Source organism: Cygnus atratus, chromosome Z (genome assembly GCF_013377495.2).
Source record: "Cygnus atratus isolate AKBS03 ecotype Queensland, Australia chromosome Z, CAtr_DNAZoo_HiC_assembly, whole genome shotgun sequence".
NCBI lineage: Eukaryota > Metazoa > Chordata > Aves > Anseriformes > Anatidae > Cygnus > Cygnus atratus.
Window position 1 is genome coordinate 25,352,496 of NC_066396.1, and position 23,573 is coordinate 25,376,068.

The following is a 23,573-nucleotide window of genomic DNA, read 5'->3' on the forward strand; positions in this document are numbered from 1 at the left end:
CTTTGCTACAGGGTTTAAATTGCTTATAATTTACACAGAATGGGACTAACATTAATGCAGGCTCCTAGCATAAGAAAGCAAACTATGGATATATAGCATATACAAAAAGAAACAACTCAGACATACCTGCTTTGATAGATGCCAGTACTTTATCTTTGATGTGGACTAAACACAAACTAATTATCTGCTATGTACTTCTCACTGCAGGTAGCATAAAGTGCATCATGCATAAACATCCTTGTTATTATCTAAAAGGGACATCTTGTTCACAGACTGCATAGTGGGGTTTGAATTAATACTGATGACCAGCGAATCATTAGCAGAGAAGTATTCTGCCTCCATATGAAGAAATACAAGACATTGTCAGCTTTGTTCATCATGGAAGTAACACAGAAACAAATAGAAAACAAAAAGAACTATAAACAAAGACATACACGTGCAGTTGTGTGGATGAAGATTTGTAGGAAGAAGTGTTGTATACAGAATACAACAGTAGTATTTCAGTTCATACAAGAAAAGGAGCTGTCAGTATAATTTTACAAAGGATGCTCTAGCAGTCCAAGCCAGCTCCATGGTGTGATTTTTTGCTGTATGAAACAAGTAATTTATCTCAGTGATAGATACTCATCTGGTACACCAGCAGCTAGCAACAGTCATTAAGTAAACTTCCTGCAAGGAAACACAGCAATGTTTGCACTATTCAAACCCTATTTTTATCATTTGATCTGGCAACCAAGCCAGCAAAATTAAAAGTTCAAATGGTCCACGCTATTTCTGATTAATGCACACCTCCTACAGATGTCTAACCAAGTTGCATAACAGAAGAAGCAGAAAAGCTATGATGAGAAACAGTTTCTGCTTGGAATAGGACACAATTTGGTACACTGAAATGACCTTAAATACTGCTTTCTCACAGAGTTTCTCTTGTATGTGAACACCTGAAATAACCTGTTTTTAGTCCCATTGATTAACTTTCTGAAAATATTCTCTCTTCCCTTCCATATATACAAAGCTGTACTGAAGACCTATTGAGACAGCAAACAGATCAGAGACCAGGAACCCAGTGGGATAAACATAACGTGCAACACTTCTTCACCCCATTTCATCAAACCACACAGATGAGAACAAATTGTAACCAAGCAGACTTACCAAACACTAGTTGTTTTAATTTTATGGTAAATTCACTTAGAGCATCTGCCTAACTGGGCAAAAATAGGAAGAAACCACCTTTTGCAGGATATCAGCTTTTCCAAGTTACAAGTATTCCTTTTCAGAAAGTTTATCTTTCAGAAGACTACTTTATGCCCCCAGATGTTAGTATAAATGTTACTTGTAAGTGTTCATGTGCTTATCTGTAGATGAAATGCTTCTGGGGACTGACACTGTTTCCTTCAAATTTTAAGGTTTTGTTTTGTTTTGTTTGTGAGTGTGCGTTTTAAAATAAACTCACAGCAAAACATGGTAGCCGATAACAAATCATGTTCCCTGAATTTTAGTTATCTGCATTTGTAATTGATATCACTCATGTAGAGATGCTCAAACTGTATTGGCATGCAGTTCTTGAAATGAATTATTCCATGTGTTAAAGCAGGAAGTTTTCAATGAGAAGGATATAAAGTTTATTAGAAAAATAAATAAATGAAAACAAACCATACCACAAAAGACCATTGATACATTGTTAATGTCTTAAAGAAACAAAAGGATAATTTTAATTCTTCTATATTTTGGTAAACAGTAACTGATGGAAATGCCAAAAAGCTTCTACATACAGAATAAAAAGCAATGAATGCTGTAACACTTCCCAGCTAAGAAATTAAGGAGGCTATTTGCACAGACCTATGATTTCTTTCAGGAGTCTGACTTTGTACATTGTCAGACAACAAAGTTCTACAACTGGAACACTGGTTAAACCATGAGTAATCTTGAAAACTAGATCTAACATCTTGAAAATTTTCCTTTCTCTCCATAGTATTCTTGTTATTACAAAATCTGGTTTATTGGACTTAAACACTAGCTACAGGTTTTGCATGTATGAATGACATCTGATCTTATACATAAATTGGTGTTTCTCATCAGTGATGACTTAATTCTGAAGTCACACATTTCACATTGTGTTTTCTACTGAACCAAGTCAGGACCACCGTAACACCTAATTAATTTCTAAAATTTCACTGTTGTTTTATTTTCTGCTGAGCCTTTGAAAACACCTATTAAAAATTGTGTAAGCCTGAATCCTTTTTTTTTTTTTCTGAAAATTTTACTGTAATCTTATTTTGTATACACAAACACATTCACTTGAACATGAAGTTTCTAAAAATCTACTGCTTAAAAAGAAACACTGAATCTTGTAGAGAAGTGATAGTGTTCTCTGTCAAAGGAACTGGAACTCACTTTTGAGATCTAGAGAAATACAACTTCTCTGTGTGACAGCTTCAAGGGTTCTTTTTACATAGAGTTGAATTGCAAAGATATTTACATGTAGGTATAAGCACTTATATTAAATATAAAATTAGTCATATTACATGATAATGGAATGAAAGTCTTTAATTTCTTCTTACCTTAGTGAAATAAATAATTAGACAATTAGATATTTCTCACTAAAATAAAAATTCATGATCCTGGACTGTCAAGTCTTGCATGGACATGAAAGTAAAAACTCAGGGTATAAAGAGCCAGCTCAAGATGGTGCTCAGCTCAAGCTGTCAGGTATGACATCTCACACACCTGTGAGCAAGGACAATTTCGTGAAAATGTCCTGTCCTGTAAATTTGCAGCCCTTAAATCTTACACACAGGACAGAATTTGTAGAACGCTACCCTTGCAATTAAGTGAGCAGAAATTGTTCTGCAGTATTTCTGTTAAAGGTTCTGACTCTGATGGTGATACCAGTAATGGCTGCTGTAACATTGCCAAATTCAACATATGTGCCTCAAGACATATGGACAGAAGCAAGTATCAGAATAAGGGATGAACATGTACTGCTTTTTGCGTGAAGGAAAGCTTTCATTTAAACTACCAATGAATGAAGCATACCAATGAAGCTTTTTGAGGGTACCAGTTACTAAAGCACTTAGATTTGTTACAAACTAACTGAAGAGCAAAATAAGGCTATAGGAATTGGTTAACATACATGTATATTATGTATAACAAAGCACATACATGCATAGCTGGGAACGTAGACCAAACAATTTATGTTGTGCACACTCTCTTACACTTCTACATACCGTAATTTGAACTGAGATCGTACTTCCCCATGTTCTATTTGAATCAGCTCATTGTAACAAGCAGTTATGCTGCTATTCTCCATGAAATGCTGGAAAACAAATCAATAGTGCATGAAATAGACTGGAAGCTTTTAAATCTGTTATTCCTGTTCCTGCTTCTAAAACTCTAACCTGACAGCTGGCAACAGTCCAACAAAGGGCCACAAAAATGATTAAGGGACCAGAACATCTTTCATTTGAGGAAAGGCTGAGAGAGAGGTGGGACTGTTCAGGTTAGAGAAGAGAAGACTCAGGGGAGACCTCTTCAAGGTATCTGAAGTGAGAATGCAAAGAGGACAGAAGCAGCCTCTGTTCAGTGGTTCCCAGTGCCAGGACGAGAGGCAATGGGCACAAACTGGAACACAGGAAGTTCCTCCTGACACTAACTAACTTGTGAGTGTTGATTATTGGACTTGATGATCTTAAGAGTCTTTTACGATCTAAATAATTCTATGATTCTAATTAGGAAGCACTTCTTGACTGTGAGGATGACCGAGCACTGCCACAGCTTGCCCAGAGAGGTTGTGAAGTCTTCCTCCCTGGAGATCTTCAAAAGCCACCTGTATGTGGTCCTGGGCAACCTGCTCTGTGTGTCCCTGCTTGAGCAGGGAGTTGGACCTGATGGCCTCCATAGGTCCTTGCCAACCTCACCCATTCTGTGGTTCTGTACAAATAAAAAGCCTTAGTTGTACCTTTTGTGTTCAGGACTCATCTTTTCCATGGGAATGACTTTCTAGTCATTATGACAACATCACTAGTTAAATACAAAGCAAATATGAAGCTATGCTGAAATCACAACTGTGAAATTTGCCACTTGGTGTTACGTATTCAATTAGAAATAGATAATCTAAAAAAAAAGCTCGCAGTCTCAAACAAAAACAGTATAATTTGGATGTTTCATTTTGAACAGTAATGTCTTAATTCAGAACAGAAAAGGAATACCTTAGAGATATAAAACATTCATGCTAAAAAAAAATAATGTAATGACATGTGGCATTTCATCTGTTTTTCTGCAAATACTACATCCAAAACTCACAAGTTGTAGTAACTTTGGTCCACAAGTAACCTCACTGAGTCATCACTTTTGAATTCAGAAGTGCAGAAAAGTATATAAAGTAAGTAACGTGCTGACAGCAGCTAACAAGATTTTTATATACTCCAGATGGAAATAATGTCCTTTACTTGTTAGGCAAAGGCAGTAAGCTTAAAGGTATTGTGTTCGGTCCATCTGAAATCAGAAACTTCATGTTCATCACAAAAGTACTAGTAGATTCTCTGACTTCAGCTAAAGTTCACTGTTCATCAGTAAGCTTGTGCTCCAAGGAGCTAAATCACTGCTTTATAAGTACATGCACAGACTTTGTTTTTCACAGAAAATACTCTGTGATGTCATCAGTTCTCACAGTACAGCTGCATGCTGAGTCAAGAGCCAGCAGTCAAAATTGAAGAACAAAGAATGTTTTTGAGGAACCTGTGCTTCTCTCTTGTTTGAAGAATTATGTTTTGGAGACCAACAGCTTAATCCCAAGTAGCCAGCAAAACATAAAAAGTATATTTAAAAATAACTGTTAACATTGGTCTACCTCATTCCTATAATGTTAAGATATTAAAATATTTCTATAACTGTCACTTTGCTTATTAAGCAAATAATTAATTTATTTGCTTAATTTGCTTATTAATTTGCTTAATTAATTTGCTTATTAATTTGCTTATTAATGCCTGGGAAACCAAAAGGCACAGTATAAAGCTGGTAGAAACTAGGGTTCAGATGATGATGTGTTCTTTGCAAAACAAAATGCCTGCAAACTTTTCTTCTACAGCACTGAAGATTTAGATTTTCACTTTTAGAGTGCTGTTTTAAAGTTTCAAATATACTTATAGGAAATTTAAAACAATAAAAATACAAATCTATCAATAACATACTATTTAAGCACTGATGGCTGCTGATTTTACAAACTAAATTTCCTAGAATGTATTAAAGGTCTTTTCAGTTTGAATTTCAATGTATTATCATTTACTGACAAAATTTAAAAGAAAATGAAGACATCATGTTGGTATGATTCAATGCCAAGGAACCAAGAATTGCAGCTTGTTGGAAGTGTTAAGCCTGCTCTTAATTGCTGTATATATTTTTCTGCAGGTGCACAGAATCTCTTTATTTAAGTTTATAATATTAATATATTATTAACATACTAGTTCACTCAAACCTGAGAAACCAGCTTGGACCTGAAAAAAAGCAGACAACATTTCCTTTTTCTAATTTGTGCATACAAACAAGGCACAAGAAGAGGAAGATCTATTACCTCTGAAATACTAGAGTGCTGACAGTAATACCTTCTTTTTAAAAAGTTTCTTATTTATACAGTACATTTTTATTTAACTAACGTTTACTTTTAAATTACATTTGACTTCATTATAATCAGATTCCACTGTCATCCCATACAGAACTTGATGCAAGCCACAAAATTAATCAGCTAATAAAAATGCATCATTCTTCTTGCTTAGCAAGAAGTACCAGGTTTAGCGTTAAAAATTTGCTTTGTTGCAAACCAACACGTTTTAAGAGTAACGGGTGAACAGAATCAACATTTGTTTAGAAAAAGAACTAAAGTTCAAAATGCAAAACAATTTGCAATTGAGCAACTGCAGAAATCAAGGCTTCCTCCTTTGGTAATTTAAGTCACAGTTTAAAATCATTCAGGAAGTCAAATCACTTACTTAACTTAGTCCATCCTAAGGAGGCCATTTCTATTATATTCATGAGACTTAGGGGGAAAGATCAGCATCATGAAGGTAATGCATTAACAAGACCATTAATACGCAAACACAAAAGCTATTAATGATACTAGAAAAACATTCAGAAGACATGTAATAAATTCCTTTCTTGAGAAGAAGGAAGAAAAAAACAGGGCAAACTCAGCATTAAAAAAAAAATGCCAAAAGATTCCTGAAATCTTTCTCTGGAAAGCGGTCATAAGATCTTTTAGTGATCCAGATGTGGATGAAAATCCATCTTCATTGATTTCATTAGAAGTAATGAAGTGATTATTCAAGTATACTTATAGTATATTACGTATGTACACATAAACATAGAAAGATATTTCTGTAACACATGTACACACAAAGTTAACATTTTAAAGCAAAATAATCAGCTATTCACAGCATGAAGAAAACATTAGGGTTGATGCATTTGCAAGCATATCTCCTAAGTATATTAAAGGAGTCCTGGGAATCTTTACAACCTAAACCTGCTGTAAAAATTCTTTTTTTTTTTTTTTCTACAAAACTCTAGAAAAAAGTGACAGACTAATTGGCTACAGGATCAGACACTTCATTAGTCAAGTTGGAGATGCATTTAGAAGACAACTATCACCAGACAGACCCATGTTTTGTCGAGAGAAGGGGTGGAGGAAGATGAGGAAATAACGTGACAAACACCAATACAATGAATAGTGATAATGCAAAATAAAGCTACCAGAAAAGATGGACTGTAAAAATAAAATTAGTGAAGAGAATATAATTTTAGCAGATGTGATTTTACAAAAATCATTTATCAATTTTATTATGCTGCTGAGGAGAAGATCCCAGGAGATACTGTTCCTCTACTTGGAGAAGGGGGTTATTTATTTATTTTTTAATTTATATTTTTAAGTTTTGTTTTGTTTTGTTTTTCATATGGATTTAGGCCCTAGAAATCCCTAACCAAGCAGAAAAAAATCCTACAGCCTCCCCCCTGTGAAAATAGGATCTCTGACATCAGATATGTTTTAAAGGCTTGAAAATAATTCAAGTAGGGGGTTATTATACGTTGCAAGCTCCCCGATATATGTGGGACAGCTAGAGGGAATGGTTAGAGACTGTACCCAATCTTCTCTCTTCACTTGCCAGAACAGCTGTCAGGTGCAAAAAGATCCAACAAACTTCTATTTTTGTTGGAAGAAAGCATGACACTAAAAAACACCTTAGTAGCACAGTGTCTCCCATGTCTGAACTCAATATTGCACTTGAAGTCATGATATGGCCCACTAACTACATTGTCCTGCATTTTTTTAAAGGCAAAACAAGACTTGAGAAGCTAGAAGATGGTAAGCAACTGAAGCTATATTTACAGAGCTGCCTTTCTGCTCTCACCTACAAAGCTGTTTTAAGAAAGAGAATGAAACAGTTCTCTTCCCTTCTGCTTCCTGTACAGGACAACTTTTAATGCTGTCTTGAAAAGAGAGGGTTCAGGCCAACACAACAACCCAATTCAACCTCAATGAAAAAAAAAATCTTTTTCACTTCAGCAGGTGCTCGCCTAGGCTGGTACTCCTTTTAGAAGAGGAATCCTAGCAGTCACAAAGACACAGAAATGTCCAGATGACTAGGCAGCATGTTGTTACATGCAGCACACATTAATCAGGGCACCACATCATCGTTTTTTCCAATGCATTCATAAACAAAACCCACCCACCATCTGACCAGACCACATGGAATTAATCTCTCCACATCCCTACTTATTCTGGAAGGACTAGCTAGATCACAGAGTCTCTTATTTCACATGCTTGTCCAAAACATTATTGAAAAGAAGAGTACCCAATCAGCTGCCACTATTTTCTCACCAATAAATCTGGAACAGAAGCAAACGTCTAGTTTACATGGAGGATTCATTTACACTTTGAGGAAAAAGAAGTGTCTGTAATTTACGAAGCAATCATAGGTACTATATTAAACATGTAATTTATCAAAGAAGACATACCCTATCAAAGCCTGCATTAAGAAGGGGAAGAACGGAAGTCTCGTCTTGATCAGCAGATCTATAAAATAAAACATGTTGGTCACTCAGCACGGAAGACCTAGATGGTACCAGTTTGACAGTTATTAAAACATAATGCAGTAATAACAGTCTTACATAAAACACACATATAAAAGCATAATATTACAGAAGTTGATTTTCTGAATATGTCAAAGATGATACAATCTTCTTTTGTAGATTTTTGCAGCTCTGTTTCTACAACCTGAAAACAATTCCTATAGCAAACCTGATAGGTATTCTACAGAACACCTGTCTCTTCACAGACGCACAAGGGTGTTAGGAAAAAAAAAAAAAAACCATGAAGAGAATAAAAGACATCCTGTCATAACTTACAAGAAAGAATCTAAAATAGTGTTATTAAGTAAAATGTGAAATGAGCTGTAAAGCACTGTTCAGCAGCAAACTTAATCTATTTCCTAATCTTGGCAGGAATATTTCCTCTTCTGCCACTCAATTTGCTAATACTTTAAATTAACTAGGAAATTAACAAAATTAGGATGGGTTCAGCAGTGTGTAGGAGTTTTAACAAAGATGGGAAAGCTCTCTTCTTCTAAGGTATTTGATAAACCATATATTTAAGTCAATAAGAATTCTGCCTGAATACATGGGGTATGAATTATCCGATAAGGATTTCAGGACCACGCTCTGCTGAGTTAAGTACAATGAAGTTAATGAAGTTTACTCCATTACCAAGTTCCCTAATAATCACAGTTTGTTACATGATCTAGTTATTTCCTTTAGAAAATAATACATTTTCTTCTATTCTTTCATTTTAGAAACTAACACATAGATGTCTATTTTTCCTTAGTATCCAAACCATTACATTATGATCCCCTGAAGACAAGGTGATATATTGCTCTATATAATTGGAAGGTTATTTAATACTTAAATAGGCCATATACATCATTTACCCATTTTAGGTAAAAATAACTAATAACCTTATTCTATAAGGCTTAATAATAAGATATCTTCTGTTATTAGATAACTATTTTATATAACGTTCTTATGGAGTAAAATAAAAATATTTCACAAAACAGAGTAAAACGTACATGCGAGGAACCACAGCAAGTATTACAGTGTGTTCTGATGGCTTTGTGGCACGAATAGACCTGAGAAAACAAAATATTCTGTTACACCACATGCTTTCTCAATGTTACTCACAACATCTTCGCAGACAATATAAACAAAAAACAGGACTGAAAGATGTTGCTGAATTTAGAAAATAGGATGTCACACTGCCAAAACCTACCCATCTTCACTTAGACATTTCATTTCCATTTCGCTACCAGATTCCTCCTATGTTGTGCTGCACAACATAATGCATCTCAGAGGCAACAGCTCCAAAAGCATAGGGCAGGAACCACAACTCCTTACATCTACTCTTCCTACCTAATACAGGTTTGCCTTGCTTACCTAGTTCATTTGGAGCAGATTGTCCCGAACACATGGGCTGAGAGATACAATGTCTATACAATGCATTTTCAGTACTCATTATCTAATTTAAACAAGAATCTCTTCCATCTTCTACCATATTTACCATTGCCTTTCTAGATATTGAAACATTTTCTTGAAAGGCTACAAAATATAGCCTTTGGGCATGTAAAAAGAAAAGAAGATATAGCAAATGCACATCTCTACAACAGACTATCATTTATGAAATGCTGAGCAAACAAAATTTCACCACTTTCACCACTTATTGATGAACTGAAAAAAGCATGACCAACTACCTGAAGATCACTCCACTCATCTTTCACTGACAAAAGACAATTCTTTTTCAAACATGTCACGCTTTCCTGAGTGAAGAGTCTTCATATTCATTTTTTGTCTTTTATAAGTACTTCCATAAGCACAAGTATTTGAACTTGTCATAAGGACTGGAACTGTTAGTTCATGAAGGACTAATACAGTATGGTGCATGGTACAAAATGCGTGCTAATTTTTCATTTCCATGTGTGCCAGAAGAGTGATGTGAACTTCTGTGAAGAGCTCTCAGTGCAGCATACCTGACCTAGTGGGCAAACAATAGCATTACTTTGAAGCCCTGCAGCTTAAAACCTTGCTGCAGTACTAACGTATGAACTTATCTACTTACGTATGTACTTACTGATGTATGAAAAACTCCTGTTCTCAATGTCCAAATTTCCATCGTATTATATTTTTTTTCCCAGGGGGAGGTTGGTTTTATAATTATAAGGGTCACTTTTGTATAATATGCTTTGAAGTTCAAAAAAAGCATAAGGTTCTTTGGTTACCTGCACATATCTTCCCCATCAAAATATCTGGAGTTCCTGTGATCTATAACAATTATTTCCTGTTGCTTATCAAGGAAACATTCAAGTGCTGACTCGGGAGTCCGGGCAATACTGCACTTGTAACCAGCTCTGTCACAAGCCCACCAGAAACCATCGCTTTGGTTGTCTTCTTTTGCAAAGATCAGCAAAACCTGAGAAGTACGAAAAACAGCATAATCAATTTAAAAAATACAAAATAGTTCCCCGCATGGTGCAGATCTTAACTAATGGTTCTCTAAGAAAGATTGAGTCTGCATTGAAAGTGAAAATATTGGACTACAGATTGTAAAACAGCTGAGACAGTAGGACAACTATTAATAAATGGAGCAGTTATCAACAGAGCATTAACTGTGTAGGACTGATATTTACTGCTTTCGAGTAAGCTGTGATTGTTCTGGATGTAAAAGTGTTAGGTGATGACAGGTTACCTTGCCTTGCTCATTCTCTGAGCATCACAGCTTCAGGAACATTACTCCTATGTTAAGGTGGTTTGGTCACACATGCCATCCAAATAGCTGCCAGATGATGAGTCTCTTCTAACTCATGTTCAAATTCCATCAGTACCCAGACTGGATGAGTAAATGTTCAAACACCACCACCACTCTCATATTTTTAATTACACATATTTTTAATTGTAAGGAGCTTCCTGAAATGTAACAGCCCTAATTATCACTCTTCGGGGACAAACAATTAACATAATATGGTTTTATTCACTACCCTGCCTTCAATGTACAACAAAATGGAGTTAAGCTGTATCCTTTCAAAACTGAAAAGAACAACAGGAATAGACAGGGCTGGGCTGCAGGAAAAATAATTCAAACATCACAATTGATCACTAACTATGCCACCATATGTGACAGATAAAGAAAAAGATTATTTTGATGCAAAAATGGTGTGAAAAGGAAAGGTCTCAAGAGGTCAAAAGTTTATCCACAGCTATTTGCATTGCACAGAAAAACTGCAGCCTTGGAATAATCTATAATCTATGTTCATTTCGCAAATCAAAAACATCCCTGACATCACTGAAATAATCTGTCTGAGTGAAATATGGCAGATTTTGCCCAAAATGCCCATGAAAAAGGCTAATAACCTTTTATTTATGCTGTTCTGTGCGTCTGTGATGTTACCACGTGAAATACAACACCATCGGCCTAGAAGCTAGACAAGGTGACCATAACTTTTCTTTTATCTTGAGCTGTCTAGATTGTTTAATTCTAAACAATAAACAGAGCCATTAATGTTACTGTGGCAGGACTATCACTCAAGGTTTCATTAAACAGTGGTAGAAAATTAAGTGCTTGGAACTTGCATAGGTATTAAGAAATACATCTGAAAGTTTTAGTTTACTAGAAAGAGTATTCTTAACTGCAGTTAACAATAAGCAGATTTGGGTTTCTGCCACTTGCCATCTAAGGTGACAGTTGTCACTGAATCTAATCCCTATCTTTTTCCAGCTATCGCAGTGTTCAAAAGCAGTTACATGGTTCTGCTGTAGACCTTTGCAGATACCTGGGCAAAATCTCCACCCTGATACAATCTTCTGTTTGCTTCCAGCTGATGTTAGTTTTATTTTGTTCCTAGTTTGATTGGTACAATGAGGTCAGCAAACAGGTTTTTCATTGTGGTTTTTTTGATATCTTCTTCTCTCAGCATTCTTAGTTTGGAAATAAAGGACTACAAAATTCAGTCATGTACCAGATGTAAAATAAAGGAGCTTAACTGAACCACCTGATCCCCCACCAGTAGCTAAATATCAGTGTGCAGATCCTTCAGAGAATATTAACTTTAAAAAGTACCATTGATGTATTATTACCATACTTTCTCATGAAAATTTGTATGAAGTTTAGTGTAAAGAATTACACCATAACTATAATAACTATATAGTTATATAACTGCAATAACTATATAGTTATATAACATAAATATAATTATGCAAATATATTGCAAGATATATCCCCAAATCAATACAAAAATATAACAATCTGTATAAAACACACTGTCATGGAAAAGAGTTAATTTAATTTTTGTTTCTTGATGGAAAGCACATATCTGTGTTTTTTTGTTTATTTGTTTGTTTGTTTTTTTGGCATATAATATGTCAGTTTCACTGTAAATAGAACATTTTATTAAGCACTGCTCTGTCTTAGGAGTACCATGGACTTCTGCCAATGAAGTATTTGCATTTTTGGTGATGTACTGGAATTCCTACAGTGTTTTTGAGTATTTGTTTTGCACAGCTGCTGCATGTCTTGTTCCCACATTATCATACAAACAAAGAAAATGGACAGAGATCTACTTTAAATATCTCAAAATACAGCCAAGAGATAACAGCTGGGTACAGACACATGGTACCAGAAGGAAACAATGAGAAAATTAGAAACAGCAACTTAAGTAGTCATAAAACAAGTTATCTAAACATTTTTTATGTTATTGCAGGCATCCTAGCAAAAGAATTGTAATAGTCAGGGGGTTGCTCTTGTGACACCTAAAATTGGCATGGCAAATGGTTAAATGTTGGGCATCTTAATGCTTTGGTTGCAGCTCAACAGGTAAGATAATCATCATCAGAACAAACATGGTGCTGTGAAAGTGTTGATGACCGATGATTGTCTTAAGAGGGGACAAAATACAGTATTTGAATGGGAGACAGTGTTTTGTGGTAAAACAAAGTGGGCAAATGATCACAGGTGGCAGACAGATTCTACAGGTGTTTTCTGAAAGAAAGCAAGAGGTATATGCTAAGACAAGAAGGAAATGCACTTACTAATAAGCAAGACAAGTACAGTGGGAAAAGAAGTGTAATTATCTCAGTTTCCTCATTAAACCCAGGAATGGAGAAAAATGCCACAGTAACCCTAATACACAACCTAGTTTACTTCCACTGTATTAAATGCTGCAAGGAGATGATGACAAACTTCACCTTAAATGCTAACATAAGCTTCAGGAGTGGTCATCACTACAATTTCTGAGCGTTGCCTCGTCTCTCTCTTCTTTTCCAAACCCTTAACCTGTTGGTTGTTAGGGAAATCAATGCCACATTCATGGCTTCACTCTAATACAACATAAAAATAAAACCACAGTAGCTTTTCCATTGGTCATTGCTTTAAAAAACATCTAGATTGAATGCTGAAACATGACCTAGTCTGTCCTTCTCTCTCTGGCCTTATTTTAACAGTTATTAATGTTGCACATATAGATTGGTTTCTTGCTTTGCAAGGTTCTCCACAAAAATTGATTTTTATTTATATATATATATATATATATATATATTTTAAATCTTTGGTCTGGTTCACAAGTTAAGCAGAAAAGGTTTCAGTTTAATCCATTTGACTGCATGCCTGAATGGCATGCAATTCAGTTCCTTGGCCATTAAGGCCATCTTCTATCAAAGTGCCAAACACAAGAGATGGTTCAAGACTGTTCATATCCACTTGTTTTCCCTGGCTATCATCTAGCTTGTTTTACTGTTTTTTCCTGATCTTTACATTATGTAGGGCACTGGCTTAAAAACTGTATAAAAAAGGCCTGCATACAAACCTCTGTCAGCCCTAGTAAACAGTTCTGCAAAAGGGTAAGAGAGCTTTCTTGTGTGCACTAACTGTTTACAACACACCTTTCTCCTGTGTCCTTGGGAGAAACAGCACACTTATATGTACTTTCTTCACAGTCATTTCTAACGTCTCACAACCAAACTGTGCCCATTTTCTAGCCTTGGTACGAAATCTGGGCAGACACATAAGCTGCACGCTGGGAGGGCGTTTGGAGTGTAGGAGCTGTTATGTTTGCTGTGGACTGTTCTCCTCCCCCACTCCTATGTCCTGCAGCACCTGGGTCGTGATCTAATACAAACCACAACAGGTTTGTCCTCTAACACAGATGGTCATAAACTCTAGGGTGAAATCTATTAAATGGTTTATGGCGAGTCATAGTCACAACAAAGGTCACCTCCCAGACAAAAAATACAGGCGATTTGTTGGCTGGCACAGGTTTGGTCCCAAATGACAGTTTAAAACATGCACCAGCATAAAATGACCATTGCTAAGAGAAACTCTGGTGACAATTGTTTTAACAAACTGAATTAACTTATCAGACAATTAAGGACACGATTAAGCACCAACAAATAGATATTTAAAATGTGATGTTTAGTTTCTCTTTGCACTGCAGAGAAATCTGTAGCTCTGTCTTCAAGCTGGAAAAAAAGATTAGCACACATTTTTAAAATGAGTGGATATGTGCAATCCTTGCACATATGTGTTCCACATAGGAAGTGAATTTATATAAAGTATTTTCCTTTTAGTTAATGTATGGCAAAGTCCTTATGAAAAACTTCAGGTAGGAGTTTTACTTAAAGTCTGCTTTCTGTAGCACGATTTGTCTCTTTTCTAACGATGGGACAAAATAACATCCACGCCTAACTAGATAACAAGAGGAATGTCAACCATGTTTCTAAACAAAAAAAAACACAAAACAATTCCCCTTCTTCTATGATGAATCTTCACTTAATTTATATCATAACAGCTAACATAGATACTGTGATACTTTGGCAAATCCAATTTATACAAGGCAAACCAAGTAAAATGCTGCCAGAAACACTAAACATTCTTACTTAAGTATTTTCTTGACTATCTTACTGAAGATGATCACAGTCTATGGAACATTTTTCCATAAAACGTTCCACATATTTATGTAGAAATTCATTCAAAAATGAAGACACTTGTTTGCTGAAGTCACCATTATACAGTCTTTTTATAAATAAGCATTTTCAACAGAGGAAGTCACAGTTAACTGTGAATTATACTTTATATAGTATTATCATACAGAAAGAAAATTTTAAAGCTTTATGATATATATACGTATGATTTTTTGACCTCAGAAACAGCATGTATCCCACATGCGGGTTTTTCTTCTTGTAGCCAGATATGAAAAGAAAAAAGAAGAAACAAACAAACAAAAACCAGAAAGGGTGACTGCTGACTAAATTTCTCTGTAATTTAGAGAGTCATCTGATCCAAGGCAAAAAGTTAGCTCAAATGAACTTTTAATGTTGCTCACAGGAGCAATATTAAAGACTAAGATGACATCATTTCCTATCATCTGAGAGCTCTAAAACACACTATACGCTAAAAAATAACTCTTGGCATCCATCTGTTTACAGACACAGGAACAAATTGTACAGAAACAGTAGCAACTATGGGTAAGAGCTGTTGCTTGTTAAACCAAAGTTCAGTGTTCTTGTTGGAACATGTGATTTCTTGCATCTGTGACCTATAAAAGCACAGTTCTTTGATCTGTTGTGCAAAACCCAGCAAAACTCACCTGGTACCTAAACTTTATAATGGTGCTCTCAGCTGTGCCATATCAGAACTCAGCGGTTTTTAAGATTCAGATACAGCTGTTTTACTTGCTAATGCACGTGCGCGCACACACACACACACACAGACACACACACTTGTACTGACAGGTCATATAAAATAAATGATTTGATGTTAATGGAAATTTGAGCACCTCGTCTGCCAATTTAATTTACCCACAGGTCTCTTCAAAGGCACTCAGATAAACCAAAACACCAATTATCCATCTCACTGCCCTTACACAAGTAAAATGAAAACATTATACTTAACCATGAGGGCTGAACCTTAATTTCTTCACCCATCAACTGAATTGACTGTATCAAGAAACTGAAAGAACATCTTACCTGAATTGGATCTTGTGTCAGTCTCATGGGCCCAATTTGTACCTCTGTAGCAGAAGCCTGGTAAGTAAGAGTAATACAGATTTTTTTTTTCAGTCTGGTTCTTAACAAGGTAACATTTTGCAAGCAAGAATGAAAGATCAGACATAGCCAGTAGCACTCTCAAAGGAAGGCCAAATGACCAGCAGCCTTTATTTAGTTGCTCTTAAGTGGTTAAGTGTATCTTCAATGAACATATTTTACCAAACTCGCTATTTTGTTCTATTTTCCTCTAAGTTAAACATTGTAGGGCTTTAAATAGGGAAAAATCTAAACACCTCTTCCTTTCTCCTCTTTCCCCAGATCAGAGCACCTTCATTAAAAGGATTTGTATTTTGTTTAAGACTATGGAGAACTATTTTTTTTGACCAAAATTTGCCTTATTCATTTCAATGTAAGCAGGCCTCCAAGGTCTTGTAACAGATATTTGTTAATAATATTTTAGTTGTTTCGGTTAGAAAACCGAAACCTTGGCTTTTCAGACAAGATAACTTGTTTGGATTATAGATTTAAAATGGTTTTCCAGAACTGTAGCTTTTAGTTTGTAGGAAAAAAAACCACAACAGCACATTGCTATCATGTGAGTCACGTCATTTTCAGAAGACTTGAGAACGTACAGTAATTTAAAGCTATGGCAAGAAAGTCAGCAAACATTGGCTGTAGCTGCTTTGTTGCCATATTTCCTAAGAGTTGGACTACCTTCATACTTTCTATGTACTGATATATTTCAATACACTCCTCCTATACACGGCTGATTTGTTTCACTTCAGATCATTAATTAAAGACTGTTGTCAGGCAACTGAACAATACCTGCTCCCTCCCACACATGTATGTACTTAAGGAAAAGTCTTTGAACCCTTAAAATATCACTCCCCTCACCCTACAGAGGGTTACTTACAAGTTATCAGTCTCTGAAAGGGCAGATTTTCTGCTTGCCTGATACTAGCTACTCTACAAAACTGGTGTAGGTGAGTTAAAACAGTTGCTCTGCAGGTCACATATTGGAACAAAAACCTAATTGCAGGCACGTTCCCAGGACTTTCCCCAACTCCCAGGAATCCTGGACCCTTATTTCTGCACCATTCTGCTCTGCATTGCTTGTTAGTTCAAGCCTTCCTTGTTCTTCAGTTTATTTTTTTTCTAAAGGACCATGGATAAACATTCAACATGGACGATATTTCTTCCTCAGAGAATACAATAGCATGTTAATACTTAACATTGCCTGCGTATGAGACAGTGGAATAACATACAGCTACAGCTGATATGTTGGACTTTCACTCATCACTGGGCACTGATTCTTCTGAGCTCAATGTAGGTCAGAAGGCAGTAGCAGGCGGTACTCCAGAAAACTAAACCGCAAAGCCTGCCGTGGTTTTCCAAAGCAAAAACTGCCTCCAGTGTAAGTATAGTTAACCTCTCCCTTTCTCACACAAAAGCTTCATTTCCTACTTGATCTCCTGTCATATTGGGAGGGAACATTATGCAAGTAGGGGTTATCACAATATCGGCCATGAAGTAATGAATAAGGTTAGAGAAACAGAATTCTCCCAAAACTCCCAACTGCTCTTTCCTCCCTCCAGAAATAAAATTTTAAAAATAGCACATTTACACTCCAGTGGTATTATATAGGAAACTTTTAAATATATAAATATATTTTAATCTTGAATTACTTTGATTTAGATAAGTGTTTTTAAGTCATCTCACTTGAAGAATCTCTAGTAAGCAGAATAACAACAGGTACACAATGGGCGTGGTTCTGTATCACTTCAAAAGGTTCTTTTTAAAAATGCATAGCTCCAACAGTTCCCAAATGTATTGATCAAGAGCGTGGGATTCTTCACAAAGGATGCTTAGGACACCTATATATATATATATATTTATCCATTTATTAATGCTACTTAGGAATTTACATTGTAAATTACTGTTTTCTGCTTTGCTACCACTTCAGGGGGCATCCAGCTTTCATTACTCACTTTTGTCCAAGATGGAATAACTATGCCTAAGAGGTAGATCTATGCAGGCTAGTCTGTCTGACTCTTTCTAGGGATTTTTTTTCTTCACTTCTCTTAGCCTGAGTATTTAAAACAACAAAATAAAAATCCACACAACTGTGACTTGGGACTTCTCTCTGTGCTACATCCATGCTAGCATCATAAATACAAAATACTTGATTGGACGGACCTGAAAATCAAGGAGTCCTATTTTTTCTCCACCCCCACCCCAGTATTTTAGCATGTTCCTGTCTTTGCTGATGATAGGAAAGCTTCCTGAGGATTAGAAAATCTGAGATTCCCAATGCAGGTGAACTTGTCACAGTCCTGCTCCACGCAGACATGATTTACTTCCAACCACTACCACACAGGGATGCAGAAATGGTGCTGCTCTATCAGAAAGATTGACATGTATAACCTTTAAGCCATTCCTTAAACCATGCATGGAAACCGAGGGGACCCTCAGATGAAGACTGGTAATGATCCTGAGCATAGGAAGGATTAATAAACCTTACCTTAGATAGAGCAAAGAGTATGTCCTCCTTTCTGGACTTTCTTTTCTGAGTTCTGAGTTTTGTTCTACAAACTCACTCAGTCCCCCAGATTTGTATGCCTGAATCGTTTTTGGTACAAATGACTGGCTCACTTTTCTCTTTCAAAATACATCTAGAGGAGGCAGCAGGAATATGACATGAGTGCCTAGCCTTTGTAAAGTAGCACACATCTCTCCTGGGCCTGAAGGAACTTATTTAACATCTTCCTAACTCCCAGAAGAGTCTGACCATGTGGATGTTGCATATTAGTGATTTCAAGACCATACCTCTGCTCATTTCCTGGCTTAAGTGAGTATCTTATTGCTGATGATTTCCAATTTAAATAAATCTCTCATTATTTTATTGACTGGCAGGAAGGACTGCTAATAGACTTGCAACCTAAATCAATTAGTACAGAATTTCATGACAAACTTTTCTGGTAAAACATGTGGAGCCTGTTTCCAAAGAGGTCGGTGAAAAAAATCCCAATTTCAGTGAGCAGAGGAACAGACACAGGGTTGGAAGCAAAGAAATCATAAATAAGCTATCTCGGAATAACAAGAGCTTAAAAACAGTGAAGAAATTTTTGTTTTAACATTTTGAACAGTCCAATATTTTTTTCCAGTATCATTATAATCTCCTAGGTAATCTCCAGAGGAATCAGCTATTAATCAAAGAATTATATTAATCAAAGAATTAAAGAAAGTCAATGGTATTTTCTTAAATCCTTTCTTTTCATATAAATTAGTGATCATCAATTACCTTGCTATCATAGCAGTACCATTAAGCAAAATGGACAGACCACTTTATTAAAGGTCCATCCTTTTATATCACCACTACAAAAATCTTTACCCCTCATGTGACTGAAGACTTACAGACCCTGCAGTTTATGAATCATCAATAATTAAAAACACAACTACTGTAAAGATAACGACTAATTAGCACAGCAAAGTCTTCTTGAATAATTCTTTATTGTTCCAGAGAAACAGCAGCAGCTGGAGCCAGCCAAGCTGTGAAGCATGTTTGCTGGGAGTCCAGTCTCCTGGAAAGGCACAGGATGTACTACTTGAGATGCTCTATGGCATCACACAGACACTAAGGGCTACTGACACTGTTTGTGTCCTGAAGGCTCCTTCCCCCTACCCACTACATCTCCTTCCATTTTTACTTATTGACAGTCATTATCAGCCACTGGACCTACTCGCATACTGATACACCCCTTCCCTTACATCTCATTTTCACACCTCTCTCCCTTCGGTTTCTGATGAGTTACTCAACTGACCTCTCTTTTAGGCCTAGCTCTTACCACACAACTTCAGTCCTCTGGCTCCATCTCTCCTTCTTCATCAGGGCTCCTTTACATTTCTTTCCAGCTCACTTCCCATCCACATCCCTGGTGAGGTTTGATACCTCAGCCTGTCCTTTGGCTTTTACCATTTCCATACTCTATTATACCACTATTTTCAATCTCTCTCTCTCTTTTTTTTTTTTTTTTTTTCCCCTGTCCAAACACTGGCCTGAAAAGGATTACAATCAAATGTGACCTCTGAACTGGTCTTACCTTTAAATTCTCTCACAGGCTTGAATTCCCTTAAGAGACAGAGGGCTCATGGCTTTTCACAAACAACCCCAGCTTGCAGCTGTCTGCAACTAGGGCATCCAGGTCCTCTCCTGCTTTTCACCAATGTTATATACCTCTCTTCTTTCTCTTCTTTTATCTGTCTGTTGTTGTTTAGAAGAACTATGTCCCAAATTTTCTATTCTATTCTATTCTATTCTATTCTATTCTATTCTATTCTATTCTATTCTATTCTATTCTATTCTATTCTATTCTTATTCTATTCTATATACATTTTTTTTTCAAATCACTTATGGTTCATCCTCTGTTCGTTTTGTTTTTTTTCTGTAGTTTTTAGGCCACTCTTTCTCTGTTTGGACTCTCTCATGTGCTTCCTTTATGAGTTTCAACTGTTACAGGGGATATTACCTGACCTGTAGAGCAGTTTATGTGGATTGAACTAGGAGCAAACTTACAGGAGAAAAATGAAGAGCTGTTTTGACTAAGATGTTGCCTCTGATTCAAGAAGTCCCTTAATCATAAGCTGGCAATGGCTGGGAGAATAAACAGGATAGATCACAACATGTTCCTCCCAGGGTTCCTGCTGCTGTAGATTTGGTCTTGAGCTAGATGATTTTTGTCATGACCACCATGGCTTTCCCAAGCACCATTCTTCCCTGATTCATTCATTTAATCAGTTGCCTCAGTTAATTTCCTTCTCCCGCCAACACAGTTGCTCACCCAGTAGAGAGCTACCTCTGTTGTGACGTTCCCCAGAGCCTTCCAGAGTGCTCCCACTTGATTTTTTATTCTTCCTTTTCTGTGGCTTCCAGTTGATTAGTGGTTTGGCTTTCTCAGGCGCTTACACCCTGCATTTCCTTGGCTCCCACTAGAGGGCTGCAAAACCACTCTGCTCCACAACCTGCTTTCCTCAGTGCCAGACAGCTGCCACCTTTCCAAGGACTCCAGAGGAGCATTAAATGTTTGGATTGCACAACCCTAAGGTTAATGGTAAGGTCATGCCACTTTATTAAGAGAAAATAATGATCAAACACATATAGTATTAGAAGAAATTAGGTTTCATCCTTGTTGACTTAGCTGATTAGCCACTTCAAACTGCAAACTCTGCAGGCAACCATAAGAGATGCTAATGGATGACATCAGTATGTCATGAACAGCTTTTTCAGTGTTAATCAGCAGATACACAGGAACTGTTAAAAAAAAGAAATAAAAAGCATATGCATTTTGTAGAGCTAATCTACTCATAACATATATGACATAACCTTTGCATAAGTCACAAATATTTGCAAAAACAGCCAGCATCAACTTTTCATGATGTATTTGAAACCAAGAAACCAAGGCTACTGCATACCCACAATCTATCAATAACCCATTCACAGGCTTCTGCTTGTGGCAACGCTGTGGAAATAACTGGATGTATGCCATAGTTTTTGTTGGTATAGATCAATGACTACAAATTCATGCATCTACTGCAAAGACCACTAAATTATCCAGGCTTTCATTTCAGCCTAAAGAGACTCACATGCCTTTCCTTCCTCAACTACTTTGAGCTCAGCTTCTCTTCGAGCTCCACTCAAGCAGAAGTCTTTTAAGTGTCTCTCTTTAGAGTCAAAGGTCAGCAGTACTTCACAGTCCTCTTCGATGCCCACATCTGCTGCCTTTCACACCACTGTCACTGTATTGTTTGAAACCTAGTCCTACCTTGGCTTTCAGAAATCTCCTCTACCCTAAGACCCTTTCTGCTTTTCTCTCCACCCCATAGAAGGTCCTCCCTCTAACTCTGGCAAAGAGTCTCAGGCTGTTTTTGCCTCCATACATATCACTGCAGGGATTGTACCTTAAAAATACTTAAAATACTTAAAAAGGTCCATTTAACTGGAAGAGAAAACATAGATTTTCTCCTTTTTTTTTTTTTTTTCCTTCTTTTTCCTGATCAGAAGAAAGGAAAAAAATCTTCAAAAACACAGCTCCTTGTATTTGTAACCCCTTCTACTTCTTACCACCCCATCCTTCACCCTATCTTTGCCCTTTGCTTGGGATGTCAGGCAGTGGAGCCTACCAGTAAGTTTGCAAATTTCCAAGTTTTCATTATCTTTGTGTTTTGACAATGCCCCCAAACAACAACAGAAAGTAACCCAAAAAGCTGTTTAGACGGTTTGTGGATTTCACAATGTCACAATAATGTCTCACTCCTCTCATCTCTGGCTCTGTTAACACTCCATCACAACTACAGGATACTCTGTTGAAGGCAGCATTTACAGTTTGTGTTGTATGGTGCTTCAACAGTGATGTCTTGGTCTTTCACACAGTTAGATAATATAAGGATAAGAGCAGATATTCGTGGCTGTGTTTTTTTGTTTTGTTGAAAAGCAAACACACCCAGAGTCAGCACATGCCAAAAAAAAAAAAAAAGGTTTTTACTGTAACATTTTTATCTTTTTTGCCGGTTTACTCCTTCAAATAGTATCTGCATATTTGGATTCTTGACTAAAATTTATTATCCCAATTTATGCTTTTTCAGCCCAAGGAAATGTTAATGCAATTTATAGTTTAAAAAAAAAAAGAAAAAAAAAAAAGGCAAAACCCATACTCACATATATTTGGTATAAAGCATTAAGGATGGAAAACACAACCAACTTTTTAAAAAACATAGATATACTAAAAGTACATCCCTAAACATTTATAAAAGTGGTATTTCCCATGATTTCTGTTATCAGTTACTACAGAAAATACAATCAGAATCAGAACCTCTTTAAGAGAATTTGTGAATGTTTTGGAAACAATCTCCTTTTTTATTCACAATTGTTCATTTCCACATTGCAGCAAATGGGATCAGTCTGTTTGAAATTCAGGTCTTTTTTATTCCCTAAACTTTTGCATTCAGAAGAGTGTTGCCAGCAGGCTGAGGGAGGTGATCCTCCCCCTCTACTCAGCCCTGGTGAAGCCACACCTGGAGTACTGTGTCCAGTTCTGGGCTCCCCAGTGCAAGAGGGACGTGGAGCTACTGGAGCGAGTCCAGAGGAGGGCTACGAAGATGATGAGAGGACCGGAGCATCTGTCATACGAGGACAGGCTGAGAGAGCTGGGCCTGTTTTAGCTTGGAAAAGAGAAGACCAAGGGGAGACCTCATCAATGTGTATAAATATCTGAGGGGAGGGTGTTGAGAGGATGGGGCCAGTCTCTTTTCAGTTGTGCCCAGTGACAGGACGAGAGGCAAGGGGCACAAACTGAAGCACAGGAGGTTCTGGCTGAATATGAGAGGGCACTTCTGTGCTGTGAGGGTGACAGAGCACTGGCACAGGTTGCCCAGAGAGGTTGTGGAGTCTCCTTCTCTGGAGATATTCAAAACCCGCCTGAATGTCATCCTGCACAACATGCTCTAGGTGATCC

The 23,573-nt window shown here is 36.7% G+C and overlaps 1 protein-coding gene across 1 annotated transcript in view; it reads right to left on the minus strand.

Annotated features, from left to right (window-relative positions):
• The window catches only part of PDE8B (phosphodiesterase 8B), an 85,356-nt gene that overhangs the window by 26,021 nt on the left and 35,762 nt on the right, over positions 1-23,573 (minus strand). Inside the window, exons 2-6 of the mRNA XM_035553534.1 lie at positions 16,045-16,101; positions 10,311-10,501; positions 9,108-9,167; positions 8,002-8,059; positions 3,225-3,313 (exon numbers count right to left, since the gene is read on the minus strand). Of these exons, the coding sequence (XP_035409427.1) occupies positions 3,225-3,313; positions 8,002-8,059; positions 9,108-9,167; positions 10,311-10,501; positions 16,045-16,101 (455 nt within the window). The remainder of the gene's footprint in view (positions 1-3,224; positions 3,314-8,001; positions 8,060-9,107; positions 9,168-10,310; positions 10,502-16,044; positions 16,102-23,573) is intronic.